The following is a 24,093-nucleotide window of genomic DNA, read 5'->3' on the forward strand; positions in this document are numbered from 1 at the left end:
GTGATCAAAACGTCTGATCTTCACAAATATGGTATTAATAAAAACTAGAGATCATGGCGGAAAAAATGACACCCCATACAGCCCTGTAGGTGGAAAAATAAAACCGTTATAAGTGTCACAATAGGCCCATTTTATTAATAATTAATTGCCAAAAAAAAGGATTTCATAAAAAAATATATATAACATTAAAAAATATATGTAAACCTGCACTAGAACATTTACTATTTTTTCGCGGTGGGGGTCGCGGCATAGATCGTGTAAATTGCTGCATTCACAATCACGGACAATTTTATGGGACACGTGAATGCAGCCTAAGTGATCTAAAGGCAGGCCCGCCCACTAGCTCAAGATGGACAGCAAAACTGACAGCATACATATGGCAATGACAGGTCATGACAGGTACACCTTAACCCCTAGACGACCCTGGACGTACAGTTACGCCATGGAAGTCTGTCACCAGACGACCCTGGGCGTAACTGTACGTCCAGGGTGTTTCTCCTGCTACATACTGAACTGGACTCAAGGTCTAGTTTCTACAGAAAGACATTGCTCGCTTCGTAGCAGTCTGTCTGGAAGGAGCTCTTGGCATCTTCCGGCGGTCAGCCAATCAGTGCGCTGCCGTGACACACTGATTGGCTGACCGCTGGGAGCACCCAAAATAAGCTGGAACGGGGACCCTATACAGTATGGTTCAGGGCCACGGGGGTTAATGGCGCAGAGTTTGACATACTCGCTGCGGGATGACAATCCCGCTGGGAGTATGTCATCCCATTGAATTGAAATTACAGGTATCCGCTGCGGATTTTGCTGCAAACTCTCACCGTAAAATCCACTTTAGATAAAATATGTGTAAATGTACCCAGAGAAGAAAAAATAAAACAAATTAATTGGTGTCAGAAAGTTATGCAGATTTGTAAATTATGCTATTTAAAAATCTTACAGTACTTATCAGCTGCTGTATGTCCTGCAGGAAGTAATGTAGTCTTTCCAGTCTGACACAGTGCTCTAAGCTACCACCTCTGTCCATGACAGGAACATACAGAGCAGTAGAGGTTTTTAATGTGGATTTGCTACTGCTCTGCATAGTTCCTGAGTTCCCGACACAAACAGAGGTGACAGCAGAGAACACTGTGTCAGACTAGTCAACATACACCACTTTTTTTGCAGGACATACTGCAGCTGATAAGTACTGGAAGACTGGAGATTTTTAAGTTAATGTTATTTACAAATCTGTATAACTTTCTGACACCAGTTGATTTGAATACAATTTTTTTTCTCTGAAGTACCCCATTAATAACAGCTTGCTCATGATTTATAAAGAGCAACAAGAGATTATGCCAATGCTGCTGAGAAAAAAATGGGAAAACAATAAAACCTTAAAACTTTGGTATGCAGTGATTAAAAATGCAACGCAAGGCAACATGCTTGAAATATTTTATTTTCTGACGAATGATAGGAGAGCATGAATAGAATTATTGATTTATTTTCCATATCTGTAGAAAGGTGTTCACTCTTTGGTCTCTTTCTGTAAAAGAAAAGATAATAAAAACAAAAAATGTCATACAGGCTGTAAGTACAACATATACACACTCATATAGAGAAGTTACACAATCTAGCATCAACGCAGCAGCTCAATGGGTTTGGTATTGTGAATAATGACAATTTATTTACAGTGCTGCAAAATATCTAAGCATGATATAACCAACATAAAGAAATAAAGATACAAGGTATATATACTCACATATAGTAATGTAAAAAATATTGTCTTTATGTTACCTTTACGCCAACATCACGGCTCTTGGCCCTTAGCTTGTTTACTTGGGACTCAGCAGTGTCAGCTCTTTCTTCTGCATCTTCAAGCTCATGTTGAACCTTCCTAAAACGACTTATGTGGGCATTTGCTTGTTCTTCCTGAGCAAAAGACATTGACAGTATGGAGCTTAAAATATACAACAGCGTTGCTGATGATGCGTTGCTGATGATAATGGAATCATATCTGTAGTCTTGGTAATTCTACTTTGGGTGTATTGAGAGCTTTCCTGGCCTTTCCACTCATTTATCATAGACAGCTCTAAAGGTCTTCTAATTGGATGCTAGAGTTGTCAGTCATAGCTGAGGGGAGAGTCTGGGAAAGTTCTCAAACAGGAAGGTCTATCCACTGCAATTCATATGACTGAGGCCTTCCTGATATCTGTATGGTGCTGTCAGCAGTTGTGATATATTTTGAAACTAGTGACAAGACTCCCTTTAAGAAGCAGAATTTTTACACTAGGGCACTTATTCAGATATAGTCTCAGTTAACAGCAAGACAAGCTGCATACAGTAGCGGCTTAATGTCTCTGTCATGGTACCATAATTGAGCCCCAATCCTTTTAAGGCCGGATTCACACTACCATTCCAGTTCACCATTGAACACCTGTCAGGCTTGTGCCAGTTTTCCATCCGGCCGGGATCCCATAGGCTACAGTACAACTGCAGCAACAACGGCCGTGATTAATACAAAACTTATGTTGTGTGAACATGGCCTAAATTAGGACATTAGAATAGATAAGAGGGATGCACCCTCAAAGTAGTAAACACAAAACTGAAAAGACATGTGTTGCTTAAAGGGGTTTATCTGGGCAAAGTATGGTTTTGCAATTTAGCTCTATTTGCCTCAATGGAACTGAGCTGCAGAACTCACATCTAAACTGAGAACAGGAGAAGTGCTGCTTCTGGATGAAAGTGGCCATGTTTTTCCTAAGCCTGTATTCTCCCAATGATTTTAAGATATTGACTATAGCAATGTCTTCCCTATACTTTTCAGTCAATGTCCATCAATCACCACTCACAAGGATTACCATGCATCTACAGGGACTTACAGATTCCTCAACCTGTCTCTTGTAGGCCTTAACTTTCAACTGCAACTTGTCGACCAGGTCTTGCAGTCTCATATTATTCTTCCTGTCCTCCTCAGTCTAAATGGAGAAAATAAATGTTAACATTATGTTTATGTTCAATGGTTTATATAGATAGTGATGTACATTTTTTAAGATGAAAAAGGGCTCTTTACCTGGTAGGTCAATTCTTTCACTTTCCTCTCATATTTGCGAGCACTTTTGGAAGCCTCGACACCTCGTTTCAGCTCATTATCTAACTCATTTTCCAGTTCACGAACCTGTTAAATAAAAATGTTACTCTAATTTTTACACCTGTGAAATTAATACTATGCCAATTGCTGTATAAAAAGTTTTTACCCTGGCTTCCAGTTTCTGGAGCTGCTTCTTGCCACCCTTCAGTGCCAGCTGTTCAGCTTCATCTAGACGATGCTGAAGGTCCTTTATTGTTTGTTCAAGGTTCTTCTTCATCCTTTCTAAGTGAGCGTTAGTGTCCTGCTCCTTCTTCAGCTCCTCTGCCATAAGAGCCGCCTTGAAAAGAAGCAAAAAATTTTTTATTTGAACAAATAAAAAGGTTGGTACATAGATTGGTTCTTATAGATTTAATTATAGGAAAGTTACATCTGTTATGGCCTTCTTAGCTCTCTCTTCAGCATTTCTGGAGTCCTGAACAGCTTCCTCAGTTTCATGCTGGAGCTGATGAATGTCACTTTCAAGCTTCTTCTTGCTGTTGATCAGACTAGTGTTCTAAAGAAGAATTGGTATTATTCATGATACGTACGTAAATGAACATAGGGCGATTATTTGCACAAAACTTTATGGTCAGGTTCAGAAACTTTCAGCGTTTATTCGTAAAAGGCCTTACTTGTGAGTGGAGGAGCTGAAGCCGTTCGCTGGCATCTAAAAGTTCCTGTTCTGCAGTCTTGCGAGCTCTTTCCGTCTGCTCCAGAGCAGCCTTAAACTCATCAATTTCTGCCTGTTGCAGATTGTTTCTACGTTCAGTGACAGCAAGTTGTTCTTTCAATGCTTCCTGCTCTCTCAAGGCATCATCGAGTTGCAGCTGACTATCCTGTTGGAAAAAATAAAAGTTAAATTGGATACTGTGAAAACTGGAAAATTCCATTTATTCGGATATCATTTACATTAAATGACCTTCAGTTGTCCTTGGATGTTTCTTAGCTGCTTCTGTGCTTCTGCAGCCTGGCGGTTCACATGGCCAAGCTGGATCTCCATTTCATTCAGGTCACCTTCCATCTTCTTCTTCAGCCTCAGAGCTTCATTCCTACTCCTGATTTCAGAATCCAGGGTGCTCTGCATAGTGTCTATAATTCTCTGATTGTTCTTCTTCAGCTGGTCAATTTCCTCATCTTTCTCTGCAATCTTTCTCTCTATTTCTGATTTAACCTGGTTGAGCTCAAGTTGGACACGTAGGATCTTTGATTCTTCATGTTCCAGCGAACCCTTTTATAGGTATAAAAAAAATTAAATAAATAAAAACTGGCTATAGTCATAAATTTCACTGGACAGATTCACCAACTACCTACTTTTTATTTCTTATTAAAAGCATGGAGACCATTTACTGTTCAATTTGAAGGGATTAACCAGTATTAGAAATGTTTGCTATATAGCTGCGGTCATGTAGAAAATAATAAAAATCCTTTGCTTACCTATACGTGCTCCCCTACTGTCCCCCTGGGGTGTCTCCAATGTCATCTACTAACTGCAGCCATCGCCACTTCCTCTAACTCATTTCGGGAGTGACAGCCCACTCAGCCAATCACTGACTGAAACCAGGCAGCACCATGGCCAATACTTGGCTGAGCGGGCTGTCACTCCCAAGACAAATCCGCCTCGAAAGGGGCGGTGGCTGCAGTCTGCGGAGACACTGGGGAGCACAGAGAGGTAAGCATAGGCTCTTTATTATTTTCTATATGAACGCAGCAATAAAGCAACAGTTTTCTAACACTGGATAACCTTTTTAAAAGTAACCAATCACCTCCCTGAGGGAGTGTTACTTTACCTTACAGCTGCCGAGCACAGCTCTCCTCCTCATATAGGTGTTTGGTTCTCTTAAAGGAGAATCTGTATCCTTCCCGGCCGTGTGTTTGAAAATGTGCAGTGGTTGTCAAGGAGATGTGGCCTAGAGCTTCCATGTACTAGGCCTGAGACGTCTCTCCTTCTCCCCTCCCCCCCCCCCCCCTTGTCTTTAGTTATGCACCTAGGCTTGGTTTCTCCTATTCGGCCCTGCTTAAAATACTGTGCATGCAGTGGAGTGACCCACAGTGGCGTGGGTGCACTGATGTAGCAAAGCTTCATGTTCTAGTTTAGATGCCAGTGTATCCACTCTGCCGCGGGTCGCTTTAGCGCATGCACTGTATTTCAAGCAGGACTGAGTAGGAGAAATACAGCCCAGGAGTGTAGCTTAAAACAAGGGGAGGACGGATGAAGAAGGAGAAGAGGTGTTGCAGGCCTAGGGCACAAACGCTCTAGGCCTTGCTGCAGAATAAAAGATCGTTTTTCACCTCAACCATGGCACCGGGCACATTTTGAAAAACACGACAGGGAATGATTTGTATTCCTCAAACGAACAGTGCCAATTGTGGTGAGGTTGGTGGATATAGATTTACTTTAAAGGGGTTAACACAAGATTAAAACCTTTTACCTATCCATAGGATAGGGGATAAATAGCTTTTTGGTGAGGGTACACCCACAAGGACCTCCACCAGTTCCAAGAAAGGAGATTCCTTGTCCCACACATGCTCGTCCACCACTTTAACTTGCTGTGGGTCTGCTGGAGATTATCGAATGCAGCTCTTGCTATCTTAAGAAGTCTCATAGCAAAGGAATAGAGTGGCAGCCAAGCATGCTTGCTGTTGATCCATTCACAGGTAGGACCAAAATTCTTATGATCATAGGGAGTTCCAACTGTTCTTCTCTCACCAGTTACCAGCTTATCAACTATCCTACGGATAAGACAGTAGGCCACTCGAGTAGTTATATACCTCAGCTTCTTCTAGGGAAGCCTGCAAATCAATCTTTTCCTGTTCCATTTGTTTCTTTGCCCTTTCTAGTTCATTGAGCAGTTTTCCGTTTTCACCAATGTGTTCTGTTAGATCGGAGATTTCCTCTGAAACATGGAGGAAAATAGCCAAACATGAAAAGAGAATAGCCAAATGCAACTCTACTGAGAGGAGTTGGTAAAAATTGTGCAGTGGACTAAACCACAGGAAGCATCCCCATGTGACAGACATGAGATGTTTCAAATGTCTTTTGCTAGAATATCCTTTTAAGGCTATGTTCAGCCGCTTCATGACACCGGCCGTTCCGTGACTCGGACGGGTCACGAAACGACCTGCGTCAGATAAGATCATCCCGGCCAAATGATCTTTAGTGCCGCTAAATTCAGATGCAGGCGCATCCATGTGCGCCCACATCAGAACTCCCCACTGCACACAATAGAGTGTGCTGCCCTGGCCATTGTGTGAACTGGCAGGGTTTTCTGTGGACGCTATTCAATGAATAGCGGGCGCAGAGAACTGACATGTCAGTTTCTTGCAGCGCCGCTAGGGATTCCGGCTGGTGTGTATACTATGTGCGGGATTCCTTAGAAGGCAGCACTACGTAAGGTTCGTATAAATCAAAGCTGTTGTTGCCGTGATTTATATGAACCTTACGTTGTGTGAACATATAAGAATGGGAATACAGGATCAGCAAATTTAATCTGAAAAATACACTTACGTTGCAAGTTTTTGTTTTCTCGTTTCAAGGTCTCATTTATTTCCAGGGCCTCTTCATAAGCATTTCTCATCTTAAAAATTTCAGTACTCAGCATACGAGCCTCTTTCTGAGCTGCCTCCATTTCAGCCTGAGCCTCTTCATACTTCTGTTTCCATTCCACAAGAACCTATAAGAATATATATAACATATATATCACATCTTCTTTGTGCTGGCATGTGTTGGCTATATATATATGGCACAGCAGATTTCCAGAGCACAGTATGAAAGCATCATAATAAGACAGTAGAAGTGAACTTAAAAATCTACCTTATCAAAGTTTCTCTGTTTCTTATCAAGAGCTGCTGCTGCGCTGTTTGCTCTCTCCAAGTCAACCATTAGGTCTTCCACCTCAGTTTGCAGTCTCTGTTTTGTCTTTTCCAATGAGGAACATTTAGAATTTACAGCTTCTACCTGTTCTTCAGCTTCTTGCAAGCGCTGAGCCAACTTCTTTCTATAAATGTGTTAAAAAATGAATAAGTATTATGCATTTTAAATTGTGTAACTTTGTGTTCCTTAGGGTTTAATTTAGTTACTTGGCCTCTTCCAATTCCTCGGTGCGCTGAATGGCATCAGTTTCATATTTGGTCCTCCATTGGGCAACTTCACCATTAGCTTTGGACAAAGCATGACGGAGTTCTGCCTTAGCTTCCTGCTCTTCCTCATATTGCTCACGGAGCAAGTCATTGTCATGGCGGGAAGACTGGAGAGCATGGGCCAGAGCTGTTTTAGCCTTAATTAGACAACACAATATTGTAAACTTTTACAGAGATTTGCACTTTTATGAAGTTTGATCTAATCAGAAAAGCATGGTTACTTTTGACTCCTCTTCAAGTTGTCTCTTAAGATCCTCCACCTGCTGGTTGAATCCCTGCTTTATCCTGGAAAGCTGAGAAATTAGAACTTCCTTCTCCTCAAGTTGATGAGACATCTCACCTAGAATTAAAAACATAAAAGTGAATAGTTGGGTACATTGAAAAACATAAAAAAATTACATATTGGTACACAGTAGGAATCGTTATACTGATGCTAACAGTTTTGCATTTCCAACTTAAGAGACCTGTTTTACATTCTGAAATCTGGCAAGGCTGGAAGTATAAGACTTAAAGGGGTAGTGCGGCGTTTAAAAATGATTCACTAAATAACACACATTACAAAGTTATACAACTTTGTAATGTGTGTTATGTAAGTGAAAGGCCCCCTTCCCCGTGTCCCCCCACCCCCGGAAGTGTGGTGCGGTATACTCACCAAATTACTGTCGGCGGCTGGGGTCGACAATAATTTATTTTTAAACGCCGCACTACCCCTTTAAAGTCGTATATCATGGTCTGATACGCAGGTTAAGGCTATGTTCACACAAAGTGAACACCCGGCCGTTCCGTGACCCCGGATCATCCCGGCCGGTACTTAAGTACCGGCAGGGTGATCTTTCCGGCCGGAGCCGCTTGCTTTACTGTGTGAACTGACAGGTCTTTCTGCATCCGGAATTTACTGAATTCCGGCCGCAGAAAACTGACATGTCAGTTTTTTCCGGCGCCGCATGGGATTCCGGCTGGAGCGCATACGATGTGTGTACGCTCCGGCCGGGATCCCATTGAAAATAAGGCTATGTTTCACCCCTCAAAACTACGGCCGTAGTTCTGATTGACGTAATCAGTGGAATGTAAGAGACGTTTTTGTCTGCGACAGTGGCAGCTGCAGTCAGCAGGGAACACAGAGACTTGGCAGGAGGACAGCATTGAGAGGTAAGCATAGCTTCTTTATTATTTTCTATATACAGGTGCCAGAGTTTTGTAACAACAACAATGTTTTAGTGAATTACCACATTTTTTTGTCTGCTAAAGTGTACTGCATGAAAAACTTGTACTAGTCAAGAAATTTAAATAAATGGAAATTGTTATAAATATTTTAGTTTACCGTTGTCAGACTGAAGACGAGATTTTAAGACAGTTAGTTCATTAATCAAATGCTTTTGCTCCTCATTCTTGGCCTGCATATCGCTAAGCTGATCATCAGCTACACGGTTCATTTTTTCTAGATTGGCCTTTGGGGGAAAAAAACATTAACGTTGGTGCTACCGTATCATACCTAGGGAGGAACAGCTAAGAAGTATGTATACAGAATTCCACTACCTTAGCTTTAGAGATTGTCTCTAGGTTGCTTGAAAGGTCATCAATTTCCATTTTCAGTTCACTTTTTTCTTTCTCCAGTTTCTGTTTTATACGCTGCAGGTTATCGATTTGTTCTCCCAGCTCAGCTATGCTATCTGCATGTTTTTTGCGTAGGGTAGCAGCTGTAGCTTCATGCTGAAGGGTGCTTTCTTCGAGATCACGTCTCAATTTCAGGTATTCCATTTCACGCTTCTTATTCAACTCAACCTGGGCAAATGTTGCACCTCCAGCCTCTTCAAGTCTTTCACTTATTTCCTCCAGCTCTCTAGAGAGGTCCGCTCTTTGCTTCTCAGCTTTGACTCGAGTTGCTCTTTCTGATTCAATTTCTTCCTCAAGTTCTTCTGTATGAGCCTAGAAAACAAAGGTTGATTATCAATCTAAAGGAAAAGCATGGTGAAAAATAGATCGGTTTGGTTTCATGGTGCCCGACCTGCAGTTCCTTGATCTTCTTTTGCATTTGTAATCCCAGGGACTGCTCCTCCTCTATCTTTTCTTGGAAATGGGTAATTTCAAGATCTTTTCTGTTGAAGACAATTATTATTTCATATTTACATCTAAATATAATTTATTTTGCACAATCAAAGTAAAAGAAATAATACAAACTTTTTCAGTTTCTCTTCATTTTGTTGCTTATCATTTTCAAGATCCATGATTGTTTCTTGAGACAATTTCAGGTCACCTTCAAGCTTCCGTTTGATTCTTTCAAGATCAAGGCGAAGTTTTTTCTCTTGCTCCAAAGAACCTTCTAGCTGGAAAGATAAGAATTTTAATTCAACTTTTAAATAACAATCTTAACATAAATAAATCTTTTAAAACATATTATTTTACAAATACCTACATCATCAATTTGCTGCTCCAACTTTGTTTTAGTTTTGGTCAAAGAGCTGACTTTGTCCTCTTCAGCCTGAAGATCATCAAGAGTTTGTTGGTGAGCTTCTTGAAGAGCCTTCTTTTCCTTGGTGATTTTGGATACGTTTTCTTCTAGAGCAGCCAATTCTTCAGTGAGGTTTTTAACCTATAACAATTATCTTAAAGTATTAGTCACCAACTAGTGCCTAAAGAACCACATGTAGCTCATGACCCCCCCCCCCCCAATCACCACCACTTTGCTGCTCAATATAACACAGATTTCCTACAGCCAGAACAGTGGCATAATACTGATGTTTTAACATCATACTGTTAACTTACAAGGCTTGGCTTACAAAGTGGGGACCTGTTTCCCAAACCATTGTTTTGTCTACTAAGCTTTAAATATACCTTGTTTTCTGTTGCATGCTTTTCCTTTTCTACTTTAGCCAGAGTAAGTTCCAAGTCATCAATGTCTTTCTTTAGCTCAGAACATTCATCTTCCAACTTTCTCTTTTGGGCGGTCAACTCAGCATTACTTTCTTCCTCCTCTTCAAGTCTCTCATTTAGCTCCTTTATCTTAGATTCAAGTTGGATCTTGCTTTTTATGAGACCATCACATCTCTCCTCAGCATCAGCCAAAGTTTCAGATTCCTGCAGATTTTTTTTAAAGATATAAGTGAGTCATTTACAGTACTAATCACAAATTATAATGTTACTAAAAATCCTACCGTCTGCACTTGGAGAAGCAAATCATTTTTTTCTGATACCAGGGCAACCAATTTCTCCTCTAGCTCTTTCCTTTTATCTTCTAACTTGTTTAGAGCTTCTTTTGTCTTCTCATACTCCTCTTTCATATTTGCTATTTCTTTCTCCGACTCAGCACTCTTTAGTAGAGGCTTAATCTTGAAGTACAGCTTCATCCATGGCCAGTGTTTGACATTCATGAAGGATCTGAGATTGTACTGGATGACATATATGGCTTCCCTTTTTGAAAATTTTGTACATTAATAATTTGTACAAGTAGGTTGTTTGTGAATTTTTGTAGCAAAAATGAATGTTACCTCCTTGCCAACATCTCCTTTAACTCCCGTTTCATTAAGAAACTCCTGCAATGTGCCTGAATACGAGTGATCAATTCAGCCAATTTTTCATCTCTCATCTCTTCCAGAACACCCAGGAGACCAGCTTTAAAGAACACCTTAAACACAGAAAACCATTTTTAAAGGCCAGAGAAGACGTATGAATAAGATAGGAAGAAGGTACTGTTTATATACCTTGGTGTGTCCAAATTTATACTCTGTGTGGTCAACATTAATTGAAGCCAAGAGTTTCTCAGATGCCTTCTTACTGTCAATAAACTGTCCTTCAGGAATTGCACTTGCATTAAGTATCTTGTAACTATCAGATAGGAGAAAAAAGTGTGGTTAAGTTATAAAGACTTAAAAAGTTGAAAAAAGTTCTGTCTTAACTATCCTTAAATTTATGTTGTGTGTTTTGAGTCTTGTGCCCATGCAAGGCCATGTGTACAAAGCCTGGATACAGTGGAAACATGTCCATATGGTTAAATATAGTTCAAAATGACAAATCAGTACTCGCAGTAAAGTAAGATAATGGGAAATTGGTCCACATCTCCAATCTGTTCTTTATTTTTTAAATGTCTGAGAGAAATTTAATCTGTATATTTCTTAGGTAATCCTGTATATACCAGAATACTTTAAATGTCTGCCAACAATACAAAGTCCTTGTCTTTAGGTCCAGGCCACATCAGCATCTTTAACATTGAAGGAGTTTTCCTCCCTTAGAAATTTATGGCATGCCTTAAAGGGAACCTGTCCCCTATACTTACCTAATCCCGCCGGGTCCCGCTTCTGGAGGTGGTCGGGTGACGGAGATCTCAGCCGCTGCAGCCCGGCGCGCGCGCTGAGAGATGAGTCCAACGCTCATAGAGAATGACGGAGCGCTGGACTCTCCTGTCATTCTCTATGAGCGTTGGACTCATCTCTCAGCGCGCGCGCCGGGCTGCAGCGGCTGAGATCTTCGTCACCCGACCACCTCCAGAAGCGGGACCCGGCGGGATTAGGTGAGTATAAGGGGCTATAATGGGGGGTCAGGAGCCTGTCACCCCGGCACGGGGGGTGACAGGTTCCCTTTAAATATCTACAGATTTGGGTCCCACCTCTAAGACCTACACCTATCTCCAGAACAAAGGTCCCCTGACTTCTGTCTCACCAGGTGAGGTGGCCACTGTCAACCACAATTAAAGGGAACCTGGCACCCGGGGCAGAACCCACCTTACCTCTGGATGAAGGATCATATATTTACCCCCTCCTGCTGGTTCCGCTGCCAATGCCAGTGCTGTCGCTGAGAAATCGCCGCCCCCTTGTCTGCGTTCGCAATATGTAAATAAGCAGAGATGAGTCCAATGTCTATAGGAGATCACTGCTCCATTGATTTCCTAAGACCATCAAACTAATCTCTGCTCATTTACATATTTAGCGAGTGGGCAGTGACTTCTCAGCGGCAAGGCCGGCATTTGTAGCGGGACCAACAGGAGGAGGTAAGTATATGATCCTTTATCCAGGGGTTGTGTGGGTTCTTCCCCAGGTAACAGGTTCCCTTTAAGAGAAGAAGTGGCCATGATTTTTCAATCTGTTTTGCTAGAAGCATTAAACATTATACTTAAGTTGTAAAAATATTTGTGTAGAATAATTACCGCTGCTTAAAGTCACCATAGATGATTCTGCTTGGGAATCCTTTTCTGCAAATTCTGATGCCTTCCAGAACACCATTACATCTCAGTTGATGTATAATCAAATGATTGTCCATGATACCTACGTAAAGTAAAATAGCTGTAATAGAGAATATAAACTCAAACAATTAAGTTCTCTGGAATAAAAAAAGAGTACCTGGAGTCTTGGTCTCGTTGGGGATCAGACAACGCACAAAGTGAGGGTGAGTGCTTCTCAGATTGGTCATTAGCTTGTTTAGGTTTTCCTTAAGCAAACATACAATTATATATTACATACAACGATAAGAACATGAAAATCCATTTCATCTGCATTTTGACTAGTGCACTTTTTTCCAACACAATTATATGACTATGTTCCCACTCCATTTCGACAACCGTTGTTCAATATATTGTGTGAAACAATGGCTGTTGTTTGCATTGACTTCAATGCACATGATTGCATTATGAAAAGAATGGCAGTTGTTTTAATTGACAACGGACATTCTTTTCATAAAAAGTACAGTGTGTGTACATAGCCTATAGAATATTTCTTTAAAAGGAAAAAAAATCAAAAAAAAGCCGAGCAGAAATAAAATAAAAGCCGCCCTCTGCAGCGTCATCCGAAGCTCAGCCGCGATTGGCTGAGCATAAATGTGCTCAGCCAATCGCAGCTGAGCGGCTGATGACGTGGCCGCGTCATCAGCCGCTCAGCCGCGATTGGCTGAGCACAGTTATGCTCAGCCAATCGCGGCTGAGCTTCTGATGACGCTGCAGAGGGCGGCCAGCACTCGGGAAGATCTGCTGGCCGCCCGAAGAAGACATCACTGCTGAGGATCGGAGACCGTGGTTGGCACGTGACAGGTATGTATAGCGCACCACACTTCCGGGTACACGGGTGGGGAGTGGGGGGACACGGGGAAGGGGGCCATTCACAGACATAACATACATTACAAAGTTGTATAACTTTGTAATGTGTGTTATTCTGTGAATAATTTTTTATCGCCGGACAACCCCTTTAAGAGAAATTAGAGCATGATGTGTACATTTAATAAAGCATATATGTTGTTTTTATATAATTAACAGTTGAGCGTAAATGATACTGACCCTAAAGAGGGCAGACACAGTCTGAAAAGAGCCTCCCTTCTTCTTCTTTGCACTCTTGCCACTACTGTCAGCTGTGAATAAGATTACAGGTTTCTTATAGCTTTTAGCATGTAAAAATTAAATATGAAGTTCAATACAAAATATGTTGAGAGCCAGAACACACCATCAGGAGCGTTGTAGCTTGCATACAAGAAGGCCAGCAGTTTGACAGAAGACTTCTGGTAGAGTTGGATGACAGATTCGTTCAGTGGATCCTTATTCTTATCAAGCCAACCAGTGATATTGTAATCCACAGTACCAGCATAATGCACCAGAGAGAAGTGAGCTTCAGCCTTTCCTTTGCCGGGCTTGGGCTTCTCAAAGTTCTTGCATTTGCCAAGATGCTGATCATAAAGCTTGTTCTTGAAGGATGTCTCAGTGGCCTTGGGGAACATGCACTCTTCCTCGAGGATGGAAAAGATGCCCATGGGCTAAAAGCGTACAGCAAATGTTGAGTTCCTGACTAACATGTAGCTCTTTAACACTGACTAGTCGGAATGGTTTGTGAGCTTACCTTCTCAATGAGCTCAATGCAGGAAGCCAAATCCATACCAAAGTCAATGAACTCCCAATCAATACCTTCCTTTTTGTATTCTTCCTGTTCCAGAACGAACATGTGGTGGTTGAAGAACTGCTGCAGCTTCTCATTGGTGAAGTTGATGCAAAGTTGTTCCAAGCTGTTGAACTGCAGTTGAGAAAAATTGTATGAGAAACCAGAGTAAGGTTGACATAGAATAATAGGACAAGAGTAATAAGGCAAGAATAAATTAAATACTTACGTCAAAGATTTCAAATCCGGCAATATCCAGCACACCAATAAAGAATTGTCTTTGCTGCTTGGTGTCCAGCTGTTGGTTGATACGAGCGACCATCCACAAAAACAGCTTTTCAAACACAGACTTGCAGAGGGCACCAACGGAGTTGTACACCTCAAGAGAAAACAAAGCAGTATTTGTAAAACATACTGAATTATAGTTTAGCTTATTTCTTTTGATAGTCATCTTAAATACCTGCGGTACAGTCTGTCCTTTGGTGACAAACTCGTTGCCAACCTTTACTCTTGGGTAGCACAAAGCCTTCAGCAAGTCGGCAGAGTTGAGTCCCATTAAATAACTAATTTTGTCAGCAACTAGGTATAGAATACACAGCACATTAATCCTTGTAATTGATACTTTTATGACTCTACTACTCAATGGCAATAAACACTAACCCTCAGTGCTATCTGGCTCAGCCTGTTCTTCCCTCTGCTTCTGCTTGAACTTCATATTACCATGGTGCATGACAGCACCCGTCATTTTGTAGATGCTAACTTTTTCATCTGGGTTGAACCCGAGAATGTCAATAGCAGTCTATAAGGGCATGGAAAAACAAGGTAGGTAAACAAGAACTGTTTTGCTTCTTTTAGCCCGTGTTCCTTACAGTAAACTGTTAGCTACTCACATCGGTGGCTAATAACTCATCTTCATCATTAATACTCTTCACAGCTATTTCACCTTGGCTGATCGAAGGGTAGTCATAAGGGTTGGTGGTGAGAAGGAGCATCTCTGAAAACAATGATAACATGGCCAGTTTTGATAAAATGATGTATGTGATAGAAGTGCAAAGTAAAATAATAGTATGTAATAGCATGTGTAAGATTAGGGTGCTTAAAGAGGACCTGTCCCCCCCCCCCCCCCCCGTGCCGGGGTGACAGGCTCCCGACCCCCCCCCCCTAGAGCCCCCTATACTTACCGGATCGCGCCGTCCCGCTTCTTGATCCGGTGACAGAGATTTCAGCGCCCGAAGCCCGATGCGTGCTCCTGAGATGAGTCCGATGCCCATAGAGAATGAATGGTGAGTCCGACGCTTCATTCATTCTCTATGAGCGTTGGACTCATCTCAGGAGCGCACCAGGCTTCGGGCGCTGAAATCTCCGTCACCGGACCAGATCAAGAAGCGGGACCCGGCGCGATCAGGTAAGTATAGGGGGCTCTAGTGGGGGGTCGGGAGCCTCATATTTTAAGGCTTCTAAAGTGCTAAATGTCTTTCAAAAAGATGATTATTAGAACTACTATTTTTGTGTGTGACTGCATTCAGAGGACTCTGACAATACAACGTTGCTCAGCAGGCCGGTCCAGATCCTGCTTCTTTCCCCTGCCTTTCTAGTGTAGGTTGAGTTTCATATAGTGGCATAATTTCTACCTATACAACTCGGACTTCTCTGGTACTTTTTCAAGTTTGTGAGGGAACACCAGCTGGATTGGCATAAGAGTGAGTTGTGGAGACCAGAGACTATTTTCCATGGCTCCTTACAGTCACAGATCAAACCGTTTGGAAGAATGTTGCTTTTAGCAGGTTAACTATAGGTGTAATTCTAGGACAATTTGTGCCTTTTGAAAGTATATGCTAGCTTTAATTTTGTTTCTGGTATAGCGTAGTCTCCATTTTGCATCTGCACAAGGACCTGGCTTGGATGGCTGCTTGGGGAAGGGGGCATGAATGTAACATCAAGTACTGTCTGCTATCCTCTTTAATGCTTTATTACAGTGCCATGTTTGCCAAGGGCCGTTTGCATGCGCAGTAGCATCCAGTCATACCACTTGGTCATTTATAGACTACTACACTATCACACCATTAAAACTATTCATGGAGTTTGGTGCTCTATGGACACTTTATGGCTTATTAGAAAACGAAGGGTATCCATCTTGGTTCACAGCCTGGTCAGAAACTATTTCGTAATGGACAGACCAAACATTGAAGAAGGGAAATTTGACAGCACGGAAGTGCATATATCTTTGCTGCCAATTTCCCAATGACATTCACAGTACGCACTGCAAGTAAGCACTGCTTGTATAAACTGCACTCAGCACTAGAGATGAGTGAACCGGGTTCGAGTCGATCCGAACCCAAACGTTCGGTATTTGATTAAGCGGGGGCTGCAGAACTTGGATAAAGCTCTAAGGTTGTCGGAAAAACATGGATACAGCCAATGACTATATCCATGTTTTCCAGATAGCCTTAGGGCTTTATCCAACTTCAGCAGCCACCGCTAATCAAATGCTGAGAGTTCGGGTTCGGATCGACTCGAGCATGCTCGAGGTTCGCTCATCTCTAGTCAGCATGGATATATGCATATTTGTGCTGTCAGTTTTCCTTTAAGACCACCTTGCCTATCACTCATGTTTGCTTGTTGATTGACATGTTATGCTGTTGTGCTACTAAACTATTATTATGTATTGTACTGTGTTTTAGCCTGCTCTGTGTCGCAGATGACAACTAAAAATAAATAAAACAACTGGGTTACTGATATGTGTCTTCTCTCTCAGCTTCAAGGCTCTTATATGAATCAGGCATTGACTTAGACAGCAGCTAACTATAGGTGGCACTAGAGAAATGTTTCTTTCTCCTGAAGGAGAGCTAGATTACATATACTCAGCTGCCCAAGCCTCAGCATTACTTCTAATGGAGAGTATTACCACTGTACAATGTCATTTAGTATTTATTTTCTATAATATGGGTGAAATTACCGATAAGCTCTGGTTTCTTGTTGGTCAAGATCTGATAGAAAATGTGGTAGCTTCTTTCAGCAGAAAGCTGGAAGGTTACTCTGGACTTTTCAAGCAGATCTGCAGGTGTATACAAAATATAACATAAAAACTGTAAGCCATTAAACATAGCAGAACAAAAGGGATTTAACAATATAAAAAATGAACTACACAACTTGGCACATGAAATAGTGTAAAATCATATATTGTTCACACGCTTATTCTTACATGTTTCAATATCAGCAGAAGCCAACTTTCCAGTGGTCCCGAAGTGAATTCTTATGAATTTACCCTAAACAAGACAATGAAAATCAGGACCATAATTCTGTAATGGTTAACATAGAAATGTGCCGATATTTTTTCACTAATACTTACAAATCGAGATGAATTATCATTTCTCAAAGTCTTGGCATTGCCAAAGGCTTCTAGAAGAGGGTTAGCTTGTATGATTTGATCTTCCAAACTACCCTAAAAGACATGTTAAGCTGTAAGAATACATTGGGCAAAACATAAACTACATACAATACATTGTATTATTTATTGCAGTGCGCCATATTGCGGTTCTCCTATTCCACCCTGAGATAGTAAAAATCATGGCAACCATAGAGGCCATCAGGTTTCCAGTTGCCAAGAAAACCATTGGGTGCCTTGTGTTTGTGTTCTGGAAGGAAAGAGGGGCAGATCAAACATTGGGATTGACCAGTTTTTGGCAATTGACTGTGGTATATAGATGGATAAACATCTGGGATCTTGGCCACTCACTGTGACTGTCAAATGCTGATTTTTTTTGTTTGTAACCCCCAGTTTTACAAAAGCTTCACAAAATGGCTATACAGTCTGTATTTGTACATACATTTCTTTATGAAGAAAACCTTTGTTTACTGAAACTGATCACCATGGCTCTGGTTGCACATGCTTTTAAGCTCGGGCTGGTCTGACATACATCATTCTTTAAATTAATTGCTAATAGATTTGAGCTGCCTCTATGCTCGGGGTAATAGGCAAGGTCTATATAACCCACGAACTAACTAAATATCAAAATATCTCTTGTCACGATACCATATATTGATATAATAATGTCTTTACATTGGTATTATCATAATCACTTGGGAAAATTTAAGTATTAACTATCAGCAGGTAAGAAGAATCTTACTTGCTAATATGTCCCTAGTGTGCACGGGGAGCTAAGGATGAAGGTAAATTTCTTGCCTTCATCTTTAGGGCCATTTCCGTGCTATTAGGAGTTTAATCCCTATGCTAATTAGGAACTATGGAACTATCCAATAAACATATTGGTAGACATGTGTAGAGTACATAGAGTTAAACTACTTAAGGACTTTACTAAAATCGTTTGGGAATCTGACTCCAGTTTACGGCTTTCCTCTTTATTGTATTATCTACTCTAATTTCAGCGGCAGTAATAGTTAGTATACCATAGTGTCAGGAGCTGTTCTTAACTGTAGCCTCATAAATCTACATCCTGGAATCTTAAACTTGGCATATGCTTTCTGTGTACAGCGTCTTCTCAGTTACATAGCTGACCTTATTAACACAAGCTTCTGGTATATAGTCTCACAGTGTTGTAAAGAGGCATATTTTTATGAGCAAATACTACTACCTCAGTTACATCTCTTTATCCACATACTCTGTGAGGTTGGTATGAAATATATTTATTAACACTGAAACACACGTGCCTTAGAGTAATAAGTTACCTTCATGCCACTGCCAGAGTCCTTCTTCTTCCCGGAATCACCAATAGCTGCAATTGTTGCAAAATATTGGATGACCCGCTTGGTGTTTACAGTCTTTCCAGCACCAGATTCTCCGCTACAAGTAAATTGCAATATAATGATGTTATGCCAAAAAAATGTAGAAGAGGCATCATTATATAAGAATAGGGTTTGCAACTTACGTGATCAGGACAGACTGATTTTCACGATCTGTCAAAAAAAAGGCAAAGTAACAGCGGGTCAGTACTATACAAACATAATGTTAGCCAAGAATGTATTCAAAAGAAGAACCTCTACCTGTTAACATGAACTGATAAGCGTTATCAGAGATGGAAAAGATGTGTGGTGGAGCTTCCATGCGTTTCTTGCCCCTGTAGCCGGCTACCACTTTAGGGTCGTACACTGGCAGCCACTTGTAGGGGTTAACAGTGACACAGAAAAGGCCAGAGTAGGTCTGCAGTATATGAATTATAGTCAAGATTTGTGGAAAGACAATTTTATGTGCATGTTACGTATATGTATTCAATTTAAAGTAACTGTTCAGACTTACATATATCATCCAGGCTGCATAACGCTCTTTGAGGTTATACAGCACAGAGGCCTCATTCAGGTGAGTCATCATGACCATGTCTTCAATTTTGTCAAACTTTGGTGGATTTTGAGGGTAAACTTGATTGTCATTTACGGTTACAGTCTTCAAGAGAAAGAAAACTAAAGTTATTTCTCACCTAGAAACTGGCCTGTCCTTATTAGATATATTTATCATCTTTACCCTTGCATCGTCAGTCTTGACAGTGACTTTTCCTTCTTCTCGAGAAGTGATGACAGCTTTTACATAGAGTTCCTTTGCGTCATCTATGAAGCAGTATTTCTTGGCGTCAAATGGCTTGGTTTGGGCTTCCAGTCTCTCTTTGTCGGTTTTACGAAGAAACTGGGCAGCCTCACCAAAGACTGCCATTTCACTGTCACCCATGGTTGCTGAATTCTGCAAGAGCATATTTTAAGTAGACTATAAGTAATCTGTGAATGATTATCGAAAAAAACATATGGTGGTAATAATATAGAAAAATGATTTATATAGGGCTTATCATTACATGTATCATTACATGAACAAAAAATTTCTTGAAAAACTTTCTTGGAAGGTCTTAGACCTCATGCACAGATCATTTCTTTTCTGTCTGAATCAGGATCCTCATTTACTGACAGAAAAAGGACCAATTGATTTCAGTGTGGTCATCCACACATCCTTTTTTTACAATGGATCCACGTTTGACCACTGATCCCTGTTCTGCAAAACAAGGGAAGTTCACAAAAAATATAGTTTTTTCCAAATCAACTGGTGCAAGAAAATGCTAGAGATTTTTAATTTACTTTTATTAAAAAATCTTCTAGTACTTGGCTTTAGTTCTTCCAGTACTTATCAGCTTATGCCCTGCAGGAAGTTGTGTTTTCTTTCCAGTCTGACACAGTGCTCTCTGCTGCCCCAGAGATCCCCATAGAAAACCTCTCCTCTTCAGACTGAAAACAATTCCACTTCCACATTTTTTTTTTTTTTGCTGAACTACCCCTTTAACAGGTGACACACTGATGCACCTTCCTTGTTCTGTCTTTCACATCTGGAGAATGATATATACTTATTAATAATTATTTCAGGGGTCTTGTGGACTTCACCACTTACCTTTAAGTAAAGTCTAGGAAAAAAGGATATGACTTATCTAAAAAAAGAAATAAAAGAAATAGAAAAGTAAATTGAACCCCTTTCCTCATAGAAGATTTTTGGCAAATTTGTTATTACTCACATTCAAAGAGCCATAACCCTTAATTGCATATATTTTTTCATATAATGAGCCATATGAGGGCTTTTTGTGTAAGACCAATATTCAAAATTAGAGATGAGCGTATATACAGTAGGAACGAAGCAAATCGCTTTGTTCCTATCGGCATTCTGCTCATTAGGCTGCAGGCTTTTAAGTCTCCTCTGCTCCGTGCCACTCCTCCCCAGTTGCTGGGAAAAGATGAATCCAGTCCTGGGAAACTGGGAGAACTAAGTAGTTGTTAAGTTTTGTTCATGTGGACTACTTTTTAACCATGTACCAAGAAAAGGGAAATGGTCACTTCTTTCTCTTTGTACCTTTGCACTTCTTTCTCTTGTAAGAATTTAGCATAAACTTAAAATTTTTCTATAAAATTCTTGATACTTTAACCCTTAGACGACCCAGGGCGTATAGTTACGCCATGGAAGTCTGTCCCCAGACGACCTAGGGCGTAACTGTACGCCCTGGGTGTTTCTCCCGCTATGAAGCGTGCTCCGGAGCGGAGCGCGCTTCATAGCAGGTGGGGGCCGGCTGCAATCAGCAGCCGGGACCTCACCGGCAATGACACGCTGCAGCGATCGCGCTGCCGCGTGTCATTAACTCCTTAAACGCCGCGATCGCGGCGCGACCGCGGCGTTTAAGTGTGAGTGACAGGGGGAGTCCCCTGTCACTTACCGATCGGGACCCCCGCAGTGTGACTGCGGGGGTCCCGATCATTGAAACGGACTGCCGGAGGTCTCTCACCTGCCTCCGTGCGGTCCGATCGGCGATCTGCTACACTGAGCCTGCACAGGCAGGCTCAATGAGCAGATCGCCGATAACACTGATCAATGCTATGCCTATGGCATAGCATTCATCAGTGTAGAAATCAAACTAATGTATGTACAAGTCCCCCAAAGGGACTTCAAATGTGTAAAAAAAAAAAAGTTAAAAACACTTACACACTACTCCAAAACCCCTCCCCCAATAAAAGTTGAAATCACCCCCCTTTCCCATTATATAAATAAAACATATAAAAATAAATAAACAAATAAACATATAATATACCGTAGCGTGCGTAATTGTCCGATCTATTAAAATATAACAAGCGTCATTGCGAACGGTAAACGGCGTACACGAAAAGAGGGAAAAAAGTGCGCGGATTACCGATTTTATGTTACATTATATATAAAAAAAATTTATAAAAAGTGATTAAAACGTCCGATCTTCACAAATATGGTATTAATAAAAACTAGAGATCATGGCGGAAAAAATGACACCCCATACAGCCCGTAGGTGAAAAAATAAAACCGTTAGAAGCGTCACAATAGTCCCATTTTATTTATAATTAATTGCCAAAAAAAAGGATTTCATTTAAAAAAAATATATAACATTAGAGAATCTGTGTAACCTGCATATGGTTGTGTTCGGACTGACCTATAGAATAATAGTATCATGTCGCTGTTACCATATAGTGCATTACGTAGACACAGGAACCCCCCAAACGTTACCATATTGCATTCTTTTTTGCGATTTCACCAATTTATATCTTCATAAATAATATATTTGGAATTCCATCATACATGTTATGGTAAAATGAATGACGCCATTACACAGTACAACTATTCCTGTAAAAAACAAGCACTTACATGGCTTGTAGATAAAAAACTGAAAGTGCTAGAGCTCTTAGAAGGGGAGGAGGGAAAAACTGAAACACTAAGATCAAAATTTGCGCGGTCCACTGGGTCATTTTGAGCCTGGTCCTCAAAGGGTTAAAGGGGTTGTCCGGCGATAAAAAATTATTCACAGAATAACACACACATGACGCGGCCACGTCATCAGCTGCTCAGCCGCGATTGGCTGAGCACAGTTATGCTCAGCCAATCGCGGCTGAGCTTCGGATGACGCTGCAGAGGGCGGCCGGCACTCGGGAAGATCCGCCGGCCTCCCGAAGAAGACGTCACTGCTGAGGATCGGAGACCGTGGACGACACGAGATGCGGTGAGTATAATGCACCACACTTCCGGGTCTAGCGTGGGTGGGGGGAAACACGGGGAAGGGGGCCATTCACAGACATAACATACATTACAAAGTTGTATAACTTTGTAATGTGTGTTATTCTGTGAATAATTTTTTATCGCCGGACAACCCCTTTAAAGTCCTCCAACACTGCTATGCTGATGGCCCTTGGTCCTTGTGCTCTATGCTTCCTCCTGCTTCAGATGTCTTGCCGACCTTGCAGGAAATGCCCAGTCAGCCAATAACTGGCTGAAGTAGGTCACCAATGCAGGATAAAGCCGGAAAAAGTTGGGAGCATTGGAGATAAAAGTCATCAAAATATCAGCGGTGAGGGATTGGGGCAGATAAGTAGGCCTTTTTTTTGCCACACACGGGGTCCTTTCTAAAAAAAAAAAAATCTAATCTACAAACAACCCCTTTAAACTTTTGAAAGGTGAATTTGTGTGGGAGACAAAGTATAGAGATCTAAGCATTCATATTTGTCTTTACATGCAGCAAAGACAAACAATACTCACCAAGACCAGAGAAGGAATCAGATGAATGAAGGCCATCGAGTAAACTTATATATGGCATCCTTCTGCAAGCTTGGCTGTCAGCACTAACAGGATGGATCTTGATAATACCTTAGTTATGCCCTAGGACACAATATTGTCTGTTCATCACATGAGAAAATATCAAGTCTAATTTGGAAGACACTGTAAATACTTGGATATCAATGTAACGTTTGCAATCTGCATTCTATCATTAAAATGGGGATTGTTTTTCACTGAGTCCAGTAACAGGATGTTCCTAATGAAAGAATACTCTAATGTAAAAAAGAATGTAATGCATTTTGTCTACATAAAAGGAGCAGTAGCAATTATAACCTTGTTAGTGCCATGTATAAAATCCATCATAATGCAAGTTAAAGACAGAAAACAGAAACATTTATCCGATTGTTTAATGGTTTCAGGGTGCAATCCTTTATGGCCTTGGGTGCACTTTCTCTTTTGTTTTTATCATTGATGCAAGAATATGAGGGGTTGTTTTTCAATGATACCACATCTATATATTTTTTTCATAGTTATTTTCTACATTTGCACAGTAAAACACTAACATATTTATTTTTATGTTGCCAGATTGTTAGAACTGTACATTTTTTTTCCATTAATGGAGCTACATAAGGTCTTTTTATGTTTGAGTTGAGGTTATCAGTGGTACAAGTTTAGGCCGTAATTTGCATATTTTGGCACCAAAATGACAGCCGCCCAAAAGTTGTTGAAACATAACCTTACAGTACATATGACTTTTTGTGTTTTTGTTCCTTTTTTTAGTTTAAGGCTGGGTTCGCACTGTGTTTTTGCAATCCGTTTAACATATACACTACCGTTCAAAAGTTTGGGGTCACATTGAAATGTCCTTATTTTTGAAGGAAAAGCACTGTACTTTTCAATGAAGATAACTTTAAACCAGTCCTAACTTTAAACAAATACACGCTATACATTGC

General features: G+C 40.9%; 1 protein-coding gene and 1 long non-coding RNA gene across 2 annotated transcripts in view; one reads left to right on the top strand and one right to left on the bottom strand.

Moving 5' to 3' along the window:
- Positions 1-1,422: 1,422 nt before the first annotated feature.
- LOC138802600 (myosin-4-like) lies at positions 1,423-23,173 on the bottom strand. The gene is made up of 41 exons (XM_069986084.1): positions 23,123-23,173; positions 20,474-20,510; positions 19,568-19,780; positions 19,346-19,489; positions 19,093-19,249; positions 18,978-19,005; positions 18,778-18,892; positions 17,441-17,533; positions 17,294-17,357; positions 17,048-17,146; positions 14,982-15,085; positions 14,752-14,890; positions 14,552-14,670; positions 14,321-14,470; positions 14,056-14,226; positions 13,666-13,972; positions 13,503-13,573; positions 12,577-12,664; positions 12,384-12,501; positions 10,945-11,068; positions 10,732-10,868; positions 10,399-10,654; positions 10,079-10,321; positions 9,660-9,836; positions 9,425-9,570; positions 9,252-9,342; positions 8,783-9,172; positions 8,568-8,694; positions 7,468-7,586; positions 7,187-7,383; positions 6,921-7,104; positions 6,615-6,780; positions 5,879-6,003; positions 4,029-4,337; positions 3,742-3,945; positions 3,498-3,623; positions 3,237-3,407; positions 3,053-3,157; positions 2,862-2,957; positions 1,777-1,911; positions 1,423-1,525 (listed from the first exon to the last, which is right to left on the bottom strand). Exons 3-41 carry the CDS (start codon positions 19,766-19,768, stop codon positions 1,508-1,510), a joined length of 5,814 nt encoding a protein of 1,937 aa, XP_069842185.1. The 5' UTR covers positions 19,769-19,780; positions 20,474-20,510; positions 23,123-23,173; the 3' UTR covers positions 1,423-1,507.
- LOC138802604 (uncharacterized) overlaps positions 10,842-24,093 on the top strand; it is a 110,936-nt gene continuing 97,684 nt past the window's right edge. Inside the window, exon 1 of the long non-coding RNA XR_011364785.1 lies at positions 10,842-10,929. This is a non-coding gene — a long non-coding RNA (uncharacterized lncRNA). The remainder of the gene's footprint in view (positions 10,930-24,093) is intronic.

This window comes from Dendropsophus ebraccatus, chromosome 10 (assembly GCF_027789765.1).
Source record: "Dendropsophus ebraccatus isolate aDenEbr1 chromosome 10, aDenEbr1.pat, whole genome shotgun sequence".
Lineage (NCBI taxonomy): Eukaryota > Metazoa > Chordata > Amphibia > Anura > Hylidae > Dendropsophus > Dendropsophus ebraccatus.

What these genes read in the sequence shown, in the direction of transcription:
- LOC138802600 (XM_069986084.1), bottom strand. Translation starts at nt 19,768, where the DNA reads ATGGGTGACAGTGAAATGGCAGTCTTTGGTGAGGCTGCCCAGTTTCTT. An exon ending in TTATCAGTTCATGTTAACAG is followed by an intron (nt 19,006 to 19,092) that starts GTAGAGGTTCTT and finishes TTTTTTTGACAG; the next exon opens with ATCGTGAAAATCAGTCTGTC. An exon ending in AGCATGCAACAGAAAACAAG is followed by an intron (nt 9,837 to 10,078) that starts GTATATTTAAAG and finishes TAATTGTTATAG; the next exon opens with GTTAAAAACCTCACTGAAGA.